Source organism: Suricata suricatta, chromosome X, assembly GCF_006229205.1.
Source record: "Suricata suricatta isolate VVHF042 chromosome X, meerkat_22Aug2017_6uvM2_HiC, whole genome shotgun sequence".
Classification (NCBI taxonomy): domain Eukaryota; kingdom Metazoa; phylum Chordata; class Mammalia; order Carnivora; family Herpestidae; genus Suricata; species Suricata suricatta.
In genome coordinates this window covers 8,717,800-8,732,305 of record NC_043717.1, presented here as the reverse complement: position 1 = coordinate 8,732,305, position 14,506 = coordinate 8,717,800, and the positions used below count along the sequence as shown (strand labels likewise).

The following is a 14,506-nucleotide window of genomic DNA, read 5'->3' as shown; positions in this document are numbered from 1 at the left end:
ACTGCCCCCTGCCTTCTTTTTAGGATACACCTTCTTGCAATTATCCTACTTTTAGATACTTGTCCCCATGCCTCAACAAGCTCAAGCGTGAGTATCTTCCTATAAACATCGTGGTCACAAAACAGGGTCCGATGTGACAAAGATGAAGTTGTCCTTGGCCAACTTGTGTTGATTTCCAGTTTGTCTTTATTAAATAACACTATAACAGACTATTTTGTTCAGTTCCTTAAAAACTCATAAGATAAATCATCCTGCAACATTAACTAAGGGACTGTACTTAAGGAAGGATGCAAGGTGCAATGGGGATTTTTCTTTTCATTAAAAAAAATTTTTTTTAATGTTTATTCATTCTTGAGAGAGAGAGAGAGAGAGAGAGAGAGAGAGAGAGAGAGAGTGAGCAGGGGGGGGGGGCAGAGAGCAAGGGAGACACAGAATCCGAAGCAGGCTCCAGGCTCTGAGCTGTCAGCACAGAGCCCCATGCAGGCCTTAAAGTCCTGAAGTGCGAGATGATGACCTGAGCCGAAGTGGGACACTTACCTGACTGAGCCACCCCGGTGCCCCTTTCTTCTTTCCCTTTTGAAGGGGCTTTATTTTTTATGCTTGAATAATGAAAAAAAAATTTTTTAACGTTTATTTTTGAGAGACAGACACAGAGAGTGAGGGGAGGAGGGGCAGAGAGAGAGGGGGAGACAGAGAATCCGAAGCAGGCTCCAGGTTCCAAGCTGCCAGCACAGAGCCCGATGCAGGGCTCGATCTCAGGAGCTGTGAGATCATGACCTGAGCCGAAGTCAGTCGCTTAACCTAGATGCCCCTATACTTGGATAATTTCTAATTATTGTCAGGTAAATTTCATAAGGTGCTTCTTCAAGATTCATCCTTGTAGTGGAAGGAGGGTGCTATGGACTGAAGCAGGGGACCCACAGGGGTAGTCGAGGTAGTAGAGTGCCAAAGCTGTTTCATTTGGTAGAATTGAATAAAGGGGATAAACAGGTAGTCATTTCTTTCTCTTCTGAGTAGAAAGTAAAGGTAGAATTAATTTTTCTATTAATAACTACCTTAATGTATCAACCTCATCAAAACCGTCTCCTCTTTGAATTTTTAAAATGTTTATGTATTTATTTTGAGAGATGGAGAGAGAGAGAGAAAGAGAGCGAGCATGTGTGGGGGAGGAGCTGAGAGAGAGAATACCAAACAGGCTCTGCACTGTCAGAGCGGAGGCCAATGCTCGGCTCAGTCTCATGAACCATGAGATCATGACCTGAGCCAAAACCAAGAGTCAGATGCTTAAACCAGGTGTCCCTCCCCTCTGATTTTTACCACAGATTTTTTCCAAAGTACTCTCAAAAACCCAGTGAAGATTGCAATTTCTTTTACATTACAGATCCATTTCCCTACTGTATGTTTATCATGTGTGCAACATGGGAAATGCAGCATTTTAAGTCATTCATTTCAAGATTTATAGCAAATGTAGGGGCACCTAGGTGGCTCAGTCGGCTGGGCGTCCGACTTCAGCTCAGGTCATGATCTCACGGTTTATGGGTTCAAGCCCTGCATTGGGCTCTGTGTTGACAGCTCAGAGCCTGGAGCCTGCTGTGGATTCTGTGTCTCCCCTCCCCCTCTCTGCCCCTCCCTTGATCACACTGTCTCTCTCTCTCTCAAAAATAAATAAATGTTAAAAAAAAAAAAAAGATTTGCAGTACATGGCAATTGACAGATACTCCAAATGCTTCTAATTTGGCTGCAGACTTTTTGGGAAAAAAATGGTTAAGAAATAAAAAACACTTAAAAATATCCATGTTACCCTTTAAATGGCATCTAAGTTTTAGAAGTCAAGTATCATGGCCAACGTTTATAAAAGTAATTGTAAAAGAGACTAATGCAACCACAATCTAACCATGTAGCCATGGATATATGATGAATCTAAATAGCAACGTAATGTCAGAACCATGAGTTATAGTTACTAAAGTTCTTAGATATTGAAAAGAAGGTGCAGCAGCCAACTGTCAAGATGGCCCATGATAATTCCTGCCTCTTGGTATCCACAATCTATGACCAAGATGGCAGACCAACTGAGGCCGTTACAACTGCCCGTTTGGGCCGTAGACTTTTCTCTGGACTACGGTGATCCCTCCCATGGAGCAGGCAGGACCTGTGACTTACTTCTAACAAATAGAATATGGCCCAAATGCTGGGCTATCACTTCCCTGGTGGGATCAGTAAACATCGTGACCTCCGCCTTGCTAACAACCTCTCCCTTTTGCTGGCTTTGATGAAGCAAGCTGCCGTGTGCGAGACTGAGTGCAGCCTTCAACTGACAGCACCGGGGAGGAGAAACGGAACCCTGAAAACAGCCACGTAAGCTTGAGCTTGGAAGTGGATCCTAACCCCAGGAGAGACCTGTGGCCCTCACCGACACCCAGTCCGTAGCTTTTGAGGGATGCTGAGCAGAGAACCCAGCCAAGTGGAGGTTCTCCTGATCAGAAGAGACGGTAAGATCACAAATTGTGTTCTTTAAAGCCACTGGGTTTGGGGATAATTAATTTGCTACATAGCAATAAATACCTCAGACAGAGAGTAATTGCTTTGCATTTTTATTATGTTGGCGAGCCATGATTTAACATCAGTTAGTACTGTTTAATGGAATCAACATACAAATTGTTATACCGTGAATCATTTTCAGTTAAGACCACGTTCTTCAGACTTTGCCAAAACAAGCCTTCCGCCTTGGGGTTGTCAGGCCACTGAAGAATGGAGCTCTTGCAGATCCTTTGGCGCAGCCTCAGATACTGAGAATTCTGCAACACAGGCTCCAGCAGAATAAATATAATCACATCCATATTCTCATCCATTAGCCTCTGCAACGCCAAGTAGAATGCTGTTTTAAAGTTCCAGGTTTTGGCATATTTTTTGGTTAGGACAAATATTGTTTTCTTGCTTTGGTTTATGCTCTGCATGAGGTTATCGATGATGGCTAATCCCGGGTCCCAGTCCCTCTCCTCTAAACAGAGGAGCACATTTTTTTCTTCGCTCTCTTCTAGGTGGAAGCGTAGCTCATTTATCACCCAGTCGGTAACAGAGGCGTCTTTGGTATCATAAGAAACATAGGCATCATAGAAAGTTTGGGATGTGGAAAGAGACCTGTAGCCTTTTACCTTAGCTAAACACACATGATAGATAAACCAAACATCCCAGTAAAACCAATGGTGACCCAGGGCAGCCAACATAACCGTGATGGTGATAAAGAATGTGAAGAAACACAGTATCGCCGCAATGGTATCTGAAATACAAGTTGTTAGCTCTAGACTCACGATGCTCTTCCCCCTTTGATCCCCCGGGCTAGAGCAAATGACATCTGCCAATCTAGGAATTGTGACATCCAGATTTTCATCCATCCATCTTCGAAAATCTCCGATGTCACAGGTACAGTCAAAAGGGTTCCTACCTAGTTCCAAAATGGCTAAATTGGTGGCAGTCTTAGTTTGAAGTGTTGACTTGTTGATCATCTTCAGCAGGTTGAAACTTAAATCGAGGTGAGACAGACTACTGGCTTCAGAAAGAAAGCCAGAGGGCAGGTGGGAAATCCTGTTTCGACGCAGTAGCAGCGTGCGAAGAGAAGGCGTGAATTTAGAGAGGCTGTTGGTCAAAGAGGACAGCCTGTTTCCACTTAAGTCGAGCAACTTGAGATGAGGAAACTGTTGGAGCAATGTCCAGTTAAAGAAATTTAACACATTATCACTTATGAGTAGTTTGGTAAGACTCTGGGGCAAGTTAATGAAAGCCTCATTCGGGATGCGCCTAAGGTTATTCAAGGACAAATCAAGCCATTTCAGATTCCTGAGATTTGTAAAAATTTTCCAATACTTGTCACGTTCAGCATTCCACAAAATGTCAAGGCGGTTTCCACTGAAAACTAACTCACTCAGGGACATGCTTCTCAGGTCTTGCTCCGTTAAAGTATAAATGCTGTTGTGGCTCAAGTTTAAAACTTTTAGTTGTGTTAAATTTTGAATAAATCCTAGGCGGTGCGTTACCCCTGCTATTCGGAAATAGTGTGCATTGTAGCTGAGATCGAGAACTTCTAAGTCCGGCAGGTCACTGAGAGCATTATCATCGTCAAAGTCCAGTCTATTGTTTGTCAAATCCAAATATTTGATGTGAGGCACAGCTGAAAACTCAGTCCCATGTAACACTTGGCCATTGCCATTTGAAGACAGATTTAAGCAGGCAATGTCATGAAAAGCTTTGAATTGCTGTGGCCCAATAAAAAAAATACTGTTCAGGCTTAAATCTAAGGCTTTGCCATAAGCTGTGCACTGTGGCTTTATTAAAGGGTTGGTGTTATGATAAAAATTTGAATGTGGGTCGAACCCCGTATCTGCTGAGCGTAGCCTACGGATATGACTTTCAAAAGAGGAACCACTTGTATCGTTTTGCTTGATATTGTTTACCAAGGGTGATATTCTGTTTTCTGACAAATAAATGATTGTCAGGTTGGGGAAATTTTGGAAAAGGGTAAAATTAATTTGCTTAATAAAGTTAATGCCCAAGTTGATAGTCTTTAAGTTTGAGAGACTCATCAGGGGCTTGAAATGTTCTGCTTTAAGTTCCTGGAACACATAACCTCTCAAGTGTAATGTCTGAAGCAACGTCAGATGAGAGAAGTTTTGAGAAATGCTAATATAGCTTGGATATTTTGCCTTTTCATAGTTATAAGATAGGTCAAGAATTTCTAAGGAGGGCAGTTTTGTTAAAAATTCCCCAGAAGCTATTTCATTAACTAAATAGTTGAATTCCAGATGCAGCACCTTCAGTTTATGCATACTTTCAAACCACGTGGCAGGAATCTTCCGGAGGGAAGTGCTAGAGAGGTTTAGGTAGCGAAGTTCCGTCAGGGTTTGGAAAGCAAGAGGATGGATCTGAATTGAAGAGCCTCCTTCACAAGGTGTACAGGGAAATGGCGCGTTGAAACACCTTGGACAGTTCCCACTTAAATCTAGCACTTTCAAATTTGTCAGTCCTTTGAAGTCTTCCTGACTGACGACTTTAATCTTGGTGTTGCTAAGATAAAGCTCTATTAGGGAGTCCGGCAATTTAGGTGGCACATGGACAAGCTTATTAAAAGACAGTGACAGCACCTTCAAATTTGTAAGACTTTCAAACGTTCCATCTTCTATGTCGAAAGTTTTATTATCACAATTATTGCCAAAATAGCAGTTCCAACCCAAATAGAGTCTTTCCAGATTCATCAGTCCGGAAGTATTCTTTTTAGTTACGCAAATTATGTTGTTTTGAATTAGACTAAGTTCCCTCAAAGACCCCGGCAAACCAGCAGGTATTTGGTCTAATTGGTTGTCTTCAAGCAGTAGCTGGTTTAGATTTTGTAGGTTGAGGAATGCCCCATCTGCAATCCTCATGCCACTTTTGCTTATATCAGGGTTTTCATTCAGGTGCTGTTGATTGGCATTGTGGTTTAGATTTATTGTAGTAAGATTTTGCAGCCCTTGAAATGAGTCGTTTCTTATGAATGTGATGAAATTATTAGACAGGTCTAGTGCTGTCACATACTTGCTCACTGTTTGGGGAACTTCTTGCAGTCGAAGGTTGTTGCACTGTGCGATAACAGAGTCATTCTTTATCTTCTCATCGCAAGGATAGCTTCTAGAATGATATGCTCCAGTGAAGAGCTCATGGAAACTAGAGATCGGCAGGAAAAGGCAGGTCAGAAGCAAAGACCAAAGGGTCATGTTTTCCTAAGGAAAATCAAAAGTGGAGGCACAATGTTAGAGAAGCAGTATTTATTAGGCATTTCATGATGAAATTAATAATGCTTCATCATACTGTGCATGTGGTTTGAAGAGTGAGTTCCCTTAATAACTAAACAAATTGCATAAATCAGGTTCAGAACAATTAAATTTTTTTTCTTTTAATATTTACTCACTTTTTAGAGACAGAGAGACAAAGCACAAGCAGAGGAGGGACAGAGACAAGAGGGAGACACAAAATCTGAAGCAGGTTCCAGGCTCTGAGCTGAAACAGAGCCTGATGTAGGGCTTGAACCCATGAACCATGAGATCATGACTTGAGCCAAAGTTGGTCGCTTAACCAGCTGAGCCACCCAGAAGCTGATAGGTTCAGAGCAATTTTAATGTCTCACCGCATTCACACTTCATGGTGCTAAAAGAAGTTGAAGATGAAGCTCTGTGAGACAATGATGATGAGAAAGCCTGAGAAGCTTTTGTGGAGGCATTCATCAAGATACCCCATCAACATAAGGCATCTGATGCTGTCCCATGGCTATGGTTCATGCTAGATCTGCAGCACAGCAAGCTCTCGATTCATAGCTTCAACCTATTAGCATAACTTTTGAGGAAAGTTGGCCCATCCCAAGGAGAGTTCAGATCCAGGTTTCATTATGGTATCATCTAAGATCTCCAAGCCAGAGTCTCCTTTGCCTGATCTCCACAGCCATCTCTTTATACAACCATACCTCTTACTGGCATTTCCTGCAGTTTTTCCATACCTCTCTGGTGGTATATATCAAGATCTCTTATGTCCTTGCATGACAAGGAAGTGGACACCTTCTGTGGATAAGGAGAGTAAAGTGTCAGGGATTGTGCTAACCATAAACATTTTTCTTAGCCACATTAATGCTCATCCCAACACAATGAGATAGGTCCTACATTATCCACATTTTGTGGATGAAGAAACGAACTCAGAGACTTGGGTGGGGTGGCTTTCAAAAGGACGATATGTCGCAGAGCTGGATTCCGGTCACTCTGATTCTGACATCGTGTTTTAACCAGTAGCCATCATGCTACGCAATCTCACTTTCAAGTCTTCATGCCAAAACAGTACCTCATATGTAGACAGCACTCAAAAAAAAATGTCATGGAAATGGCTACTGGAACTCATATGTTCCTTATCTTTTGAACGTTGGCATTAATGGCTGTTTGTTAGCAAATATTGTAAACTTTAGTAGGGAAGACATGATGTTTATATTTTTGCACATCCTGTGGAACGCTTAGTAAAATGCCTCACTTTCTGCAACTCTCTCTTACTAGAGGACTGGATATCTTGCTTTTGGTAATTATACAATGAAATAAACAGATTAATGTGATTGGTCTGATAAGGGCTGTGGGTAAAAGAACCCTCAAAATCTTATTTCACTGGGTATGAAGATCATCTTCACAAAATTACATTTTTCATTAATGCCCAACTCATGCCCTTATTGTGATATCAGCCAGGAAAGAGCTCCCTTTTTAAATTCTTCTAAAATTTAGGGCTCATGAACAGTCACTGTCACACCCTCCTTCTGTCATGAAAGATTTTTATGTGGATGGTGATTACTCAGATTACTCATTTTGCACAATACCCTCTAGGTCCAATCATCGTTGCCATTTTATAGCAGTCGAGGAAGAGCCAGCTCCTTACGAGATGAACATTAGAGTAAAACAGGACTCCCAAAGCATTTGCAGTTACTTCTGGCCATTTTTCAAATACAGCACTATCTAGGTGCGGCTGGCCAATGTTCTAGTTTTACCGGAAGCAATCTCTGCTTTACCTGGTTTCGTCGGCAGGATTTCAAGATGGCCCCTCTCACTTTTGCTCCCTCGTACTGCTGCTGTAATTATGCTATGTTGTGTGGCAGAAGGGAGATTGTCTAGATGGGCCTAATTTAATCACATGTGTCTTTTTAAAAGCACAGAGTTTTCTCTGGCTAGCAGCAGAGAGGATAATCAGAGAGAATGGAAGCTGGAGAAGAATTTGATGCACTATTGCTAACTTAAAAGTGGAGGGGGCCACTGGCGAGGAATGAAAACAGGACTCAGAAGCTGAGCATGGCCTCTGCTGACAGTTACACGGAAAGACTGTCTCCCCCATCCTATAGCCACAGAGAACTAAAATAGACTGACGACCAGAATAAACTTGGAAATAGATCCTTATTCAGAGCCTGGATATCAGAGTTCAGCCAGACCTTAACCTACAAAAATTTGAGCTCATAAATGGATATTGTTTGAAGCCTCTAATAATATTAATTTGATGTGTTAAAATGGAGTCTGTGATCTTCCGGTGATGTCCAATAGGCAGTGACATATATGCCCCTTAGGCTCTGAGAAGAGTTCTCATGGAAGGATGAACTTGGGCGTTGTGGCAACTACAGCCATGTATGAATTCATACAAGTACCCACGAGTGAATCGGCTAATCCAGGGCAGTATCCGCCATAAAGGTTATTCTACACTTCGTTTCTAGCAACAACAATTTTCTGGTCTTCTAGGACTTTTAGGATTTCATTTTCCCACATGGAGATATCCCACTGGGATTGTTTGGGCATAAAATGTGAAGTGCAGACCCACATTGTTTTTTTTTCTAAATGGAGATCTGGTTGCCCCAACATCATTTATGTATTTATTTATTTTTATTGATGTATAGTTGACACACAATGTTACATTAGTTTCAGGCATCCAGCATAGGGATTCCACAGCTCTATACGTTATGCTGTGCTTGCCACGAGGGTAGCCACCATCTGTCACCGTTCAAAACTATTACACTACCATTGACCATATTTCCTACGCCCATCTCCCCCTCCCCACCCTCTCCTCTGGCAACTACTAGTTTGCTCTCTGTATTTATGGGTCTGTTTCTTTTATTTGTTGGTTTGCTTTGTTTTTCAGATTCCACATAAAAGTGAAATTTGTCTTTGACAATTTTGTCATTTTGCACAATACCCTCTAGGTCCATCCATGTTGTCACAAGTGGCAAGAGGTCATTCTTTTTTTTTTTTTTTTTTTTTTTTTGCTGTGTGTGTACACTACATCATATTCTTTATCCACTCATCTGTCAATGGACATTTGGATTGCTTCCACATCTCGGCTATTATAAATAATGCTGTAATGAACATAGAGGTGTGTGTATTTTTTAAATTGGTGTTTTCATTTTCTTTGAGTTAATACCCAATAATGAAATTACTGGATAATGTAGTATTTTTATTTTTTATTTTTTGAGAAGCCGCCATACTGTTTTTCACAGTGGTTGCATCAATTTACATCCCCACCAAGAGTGCAAGAGGGTTCCCTTTTCTCTGTATCCCCATCAACATGTTTCTTTCATGCGTGTGTTTTATTTTAGCCACTTGGACGGATGCGAGGTGATAGCTCATGGGGGCTTTGACTTGCATCTCCCTGATGATGAGTGACGTTGGCCATCTGCATGTCTTCTTTGGGAAACAGTCTACTCAGGTCCTCTGCCCATTTTTAATCAGATTATTTTTTTGGTGTTGAGTTGCATAAGTTTTGTGTATTTTGGATATCATCCCTTTATCAAACATACTCTTTGCAAATATTTTCTCCCACTCAGTCGGTTGCTTTTTTGTTTCGTTAATGTGCAATGTCATTTGTTGAATAATGCTTTTCTCACCAACTTGATATGTTCCTTTTATCATATACTAACTTCCTGTGTATGTGGGTCTATTTCTTGACTCTCTGCTTCATCAATCTGATCATTATTGATGTCCTAGTACCACACGTTTTAATAATTACAGTTTGGGGGGATGTTAGTATCTGATAGGGCAAGTCCTGCTCATTATTCTCCTTTTGTGAACAGAGCACTTTTTTAATTTTACCTTCTAATAGGTCCTTGCTGGTATACATTAGCACTCTTGATTTCTATATATTAATTTTATGCCAAATCACTACACTAAATTCTCTGATAATTTAGAATAGTTGTGTCTCCATGTGACTTCCTTGGGTAAGCAATTAACCCATCTGCAAATAATAATTCTATTCCTAACACCCTTTATGCAGTCCAATTTGTTTTTATTGTCTAATTGCACTGCCTATCTACTCCAGAACAATGAAAAAATAGAACAGAGGCCAAAAGAACAGCAGAGACTGATGGATCCAACTGCATGCAAATCAAACTTTTGCCTCCCAGAAAACATGGTCAACAATGCCGAAAGCCAAACAGTAAATTAGGAGAAAATATTTGCAGTTTATATCACAGATAAGGAAGTAATATATTTGATATGTAAAGACATTTTATCCATACGTGAGAAGAAAAATAACCCAACAGAAAAATGGACGAAGATATATTCAAAAACAGCTCACGAAGAAACACAAACAGCTCATAAACGTAGGAAAAGATACTCGACTTCACTCAAAAGCATACACTGAGATACCATTTTTTTTTTTTTTTTACGAATTTTACTGTGTAGGTGAGGACATGGAGAGACAGGCGCTCTCATATTTTGCTGGTAGGAATCTAAATAATGCCACTTCTAAGACAGAAAGAAATCTGTAATATTTATCAAAACTGTCTCTCAACATAGACTCAGCAATTCCTAGACGTAGGTCCTAAAGATAGACCCTCACAGCGGCGGTAGGTGACTACGTAGAAGAATGTTCAATGCAAGGCTGTTGGCAATAGCAGATTAGAAGTCATCCAAATGCCTGGGATTAGTGGTCATTCCATGGAATATCATGCGACAATTCAAAAAGCTCTAGAATCATTTATTCACTCATTCAAAACTATTTCTCAAGCTGAGAATTATTTCCAAGCTGAGGATGTAGCAATGACCAGGACAGATTAAAATCCCTACCCCTCTGGCCCTTGGTCACCTGGCCAAGGCAGTGCCTGTCAGGTTTCTGCTATAAGTTTTCAGTGTCGATTTCTCTCACGTTAGCTGATTCCCTCAGGTGAAATCACAGTCACAGCTGGGGCACCACATGGCTGACTGGCAGCTCTGGTTTCAAAGACAGGGCTTCCCGACAGATGGGTCTCAGCCCAAGATGAACGTCAATTCACAAAAATGTCAAAATTAATGTTTAAATCCGGCCCGTGAAGAACAGATGGCAGGGTGAGGCCGGATCGCAGACTCTGCAGACTCTTCCTTTAGCCTGACGCTAGGAGAGGCATTTTTCAGCGGTTCCTTGGGCAGGGCCAGAGGACAGGGCTGACCCCTGCTGCGGTGTCAAGTTAAGGCCTCAGCGTGTGATTCCAGACGCTAGAGTCTCTGTCATACAAACAGCAAGTGAGTTGAAAAGCCTCTAGGCGGCACCAGAGACCAGGAGGGGATCGTTTTGAAATTCATCATTCTTCTCAGGGTGAAAATGGCCTCCCAGAAAGCTGGGCCATAAGAGTGATCAGAAGATTCTGGAAATTCATGAGAGGCCCTTGAGATTCCTAACCCCACCCTCCCTAGTGTCCTGAGGGAAGAACAGGGAGTTGACAGGTTTCACACAACCTCAATTGGAAGAGAAGCACTTGGCGAGGGAGAGGGGGAGGTGGGGAGCAGCTAGCCAGCCCAGAAAACCCCAACCAGCCAAGACTCTATTCGCCTCAGGGCCTCAGAGAGGTGAAGGCCGAAGGCCCGTCATCTCCCACGGTGCTGGGCTGGGGCCTGTGGGCAGGCCACTGGGCAAGGGCGTGTAGAGTGGACCTGAGCTCACACGTCCAGCTGGAGCTGAGTAGAGTCTCAAGACCCAGGCAGGAGCTGAGGAAGAGCCTTGAGGCCCCAGCGAGAGCTGAGGGGGGACTTGAGACCCTCCTCTTGCCACAGACATGCGACACAGAAGTGGTGACTCTGCAGATAGAATTGAGGCAAAAGGGGGCAATTATGCAAGTAAGATAGAAAGTGCAACTATGCAAATAAAAGCGAACCTGAGGCAGAGAGAAGAAAGGACACTTACTTCTGCTGTTTGCCAGCCACCACCCCACCACCACCCGGTCCTCCCTTCCTGACCCTTACTATCTCAAAAGGTTGGATCCGGAGCCCTGGGTTCAAGACTCTGGACACAAGTAAAGGCAGGGGTGAACCGCCAAGGAGAAAGGGCAGCCTGCATCTAGAGCAGGGAGCCCCATCCCCTGTGTCCCTGGCCCTGTGAGCTCTGACAGCACCCCAGCAGGGAATGGGGGGGTCGCATCCCCCTGGGAAAATGGGTGAGAAATTGAAGGGGGCACCCCAAAACTCAGTCGTCAAGACGAACGCAAGTTTAATGACTTAAAATCTCAGGTGGGCTAAAGGGTCAACACTTGAAGTAAAGGCAGAATGCACACCTGCATTTGCAAGGCGCCCTGCACTTGCCTCACCCAGATCCCGGCTCTGGTGCCAATAAAACTTGATTCATAAAACAGGCCACTGGTCTGCAGGCTGCAGTTTGCCAGTTTGACTTCTTAAATAGAACATCAAAAAACAACTTATCCTCATTACTGAGCTTTGTGATTGCCTCCCTTCCTTAAATTTTGCGCCCAAACGTGTGCCTCAGTCTCTGCACCCTGGTCTCGCCCTGCCCCACAGAAAGGATCTATGCTCACATTGGCACGCTCTGACCAAAAGCGACTCACAGTCGTTCATCTTGGGCTGAGACCCATCTGTCGGGAAGCCCCGTCTTTGAAATCAGAGCTGCCAGTCAGCCCTGTGGTGCCCCAGCCGTGACTGTGATTTCACCTGAGGGAATCAGCTAACGTGAGAGAAGTCGACACAAGCAAGAAGAAAAAAACAAAACAAATTCAGACACAGGGATTGATAGAATCGTACCTCCTGAAACCCAGGTCAGTGGTTTATAGTTTATTTTCTTAATGCAGGTCCTCTCTTGCACAGATGCTCAGTTCCCCCTCTGCGAGCCTGAAATCCTAAAAAAATCTGAGCACCGGAAGGCTTTTTTTTTTTTTTTTTTTTTTATAGCTTATTTGGCAACAACACCTGACCGGAACTGACATAAGACTCCTATAATCTGTGTGTATCTACTTAGCGCGAACATTCTTGTTTCCCGGCGCCATCTGTGTGACCTGGGCCCATCCGAAGGGCTTTGTAATGTATCATCTATGCACTGTCTTGCTAAAATATGCATTCTGAACTTGGACACCATGGTGGCTCACAGGCTTTCCACAAGTGACCGTGGATCAATATTGAAATCTCCTTCACTGAGGACACATTAGCAATTCCTGAAATTTCCTCGGCATATCTGCTGAGTTGGAAAGCAGAGTGGGCTGGTCAACTAGGCCAAGTTATGACTTCCATGGGCCCAAAGCTCTTTGGCCCTGTGGGTCCCGTCCTCCATTCAAAAAATCATTTAAAAAATGATATTTTATGACCGCATTGGTATAAAGACCAGCATAGGTCAGGCTGGATTATATTTGTTTCCTTTCTTTAAAGTTTCGCTGGCCCTAGGCCCCTTGCATTCTGAGAAGAAAGGACAAGGTCTTTAGAAAGAAGTCAGCCCTGATTGGCTAGGATGTTGCCCTGGGGCTCGGATCGGCCCCCCCCCCCCCGGGGGCTGGGGGAGCTGAGGACATCCCTGCAGGGGGAAAGAGAAAGAAGTCTTAGATGGAGCTGGCCACGTGCAGGACTAGCATTAATAGAGGATCAGAAAAGGAGGGTCTTGTAGGTTCAGTTTTGTACACCCCAGCCCACCCCCAAGACATGCAGAGGTTCAAACCTGTCCCTACAAACCGACCTGATTTGGAAGCAGGGTCTTTAGAAAGGCAATCGAGGTAAAGCGAGGCCACACTGGGCTAGGGTGCACCCTCGTCCTGGGACTGATGGCCTCGGGGGGGAAGAGGGAAGTTTGCAAGGAACACCGAGGGTGGCCAGCCACCGCCAGCGGCCAGGAGAAGGGCCTGGGACCTCTCCCTCTGAGCCCCTCAGGAAGGCACCAATTGTGCCAATAACACCTTGATTTTGGACTCCTCGCCTCCGGAAGGGAGAGAGGCTCTATTTTCTGTTGTCTTTGGGCCACCAGGTCTGGGGTGCCCCGTTACAGCAGGGCCCAGGAAACTGAGGGACCTGTTAAAGAAAGCACATGAATCACACAGACACACACACACACACAGACACACATCTGCTTCACTTCCCCTTCCCTGCCAAACCCAGCAACCAAGGAAGCCATTTCACAACCGCTTTCCTATTTTCCGTGCATAATCAGTTCTTTGGTTGGGGCCTCGGCATGCCACAGCCCAGTTCTCTCCTTCGGGCTCTGAAGGAACTGAATCCCATCTCAGCCCATCTCAGTCCCTCCCCCCTCACATCTTCCTTCTCCACTTGGACCCCAACGGATGCCCAAAGCGCAGTTTTCAGCACCAGGGCAGCGTGAAGGATGGCTCGGACAAGTCTGCCTTGGCTGAGGGGAGGCAGACTGAGGTGAGGGGCCACCCCCCTCCCGGGGACCCAGCCCCTTGGGGTGAGGGCTGTAGGCAGGACAGAAAGTGAACGTGCTGGGTGCAAAGGGAGTGTCCGCAACGGGTGATGCTAAAACAAATCCGGCAGGCTGTCTCACACAATTTCACAACCTAGGGCAAAAATAGCGTGAGGGTTGGGGAGGAGTGCCAGATCTGCTGTCCTGAAATAAACAGCCTTTTCTCTCTCCGCATCCCCTTCCCAGGCTGCAAAGGGCCATTCTGCAATGATGCCTCCCCTCCCCCCCACCTTTCAGAGGCTTCCTTTGTCTCCGACCATCCCCCGGGCTGTACCCGTTTCTCAGGATGGGACCTGCTGATACCCCCTAACGCACA

At 44.1% G+C, this 14,506-nt stretch overlaps 1 protein-coding gene and 1 long non-coding RNA gene across 9 annotated transcripts in view; one reads left to right on the top strand and one right to left on the bottom strand.

Moving 5' to 3' along the window:
* The window catches only part of LOC115284233, an 80,261-nt gene that overhangs the window by 28,038 nt on the left and 37,717 nt on the right, over positions 1–14,506 (top strand). For 2 of the 3 annotated variants that reach the window (XR_003905140.1, XR_003905141.1), the window contains one exon: positions 2,276–2,489. This is a non-coding gene — a long non-coding RNA (uncharacterized LOC115284233). The remainder of the gene's footprint in view (positions 1–2,275; positions 2,490–14,506) is intronic. The other variant, XR_003905142.1, reaches the window with a different exon arrangement.
* The window catches only part of TLR8 (toll like receptor 8), a 28,559-nt gene continuing 16,627 nt past the window's right edge, over positions 2,575–14,506 (bottom strand). For 2 of the 6 annotated variants that reach the window (XM_029930938.1, XM_029930936.1), the window contains exons 2-3: positions 6,521–6,581; positions 2,575–5,750 (exon numbers count right to left, since the gene is read on the bottom strand). In XM_029930938.1, coding sequence (XP_029786798.1) covers positions 2,625–5,744 — 3,120 coding nt within the window. In that variant the 5' untranslated portion in view covers positions 5,745–5,750; positions 6,521–6,581 and the 3' untranslated portion in view covers positions 2,575–2,624. Of the gene's footprint in view, positions 5,751–6,487; positions 6,582–14,506 lie in introns of all 6 variants that reach the window. The other 4 variants (XM_029930935.1, XM_029930940.1, XM_029930937.1 and 1 more) reach the window with 3 other exon arrangements.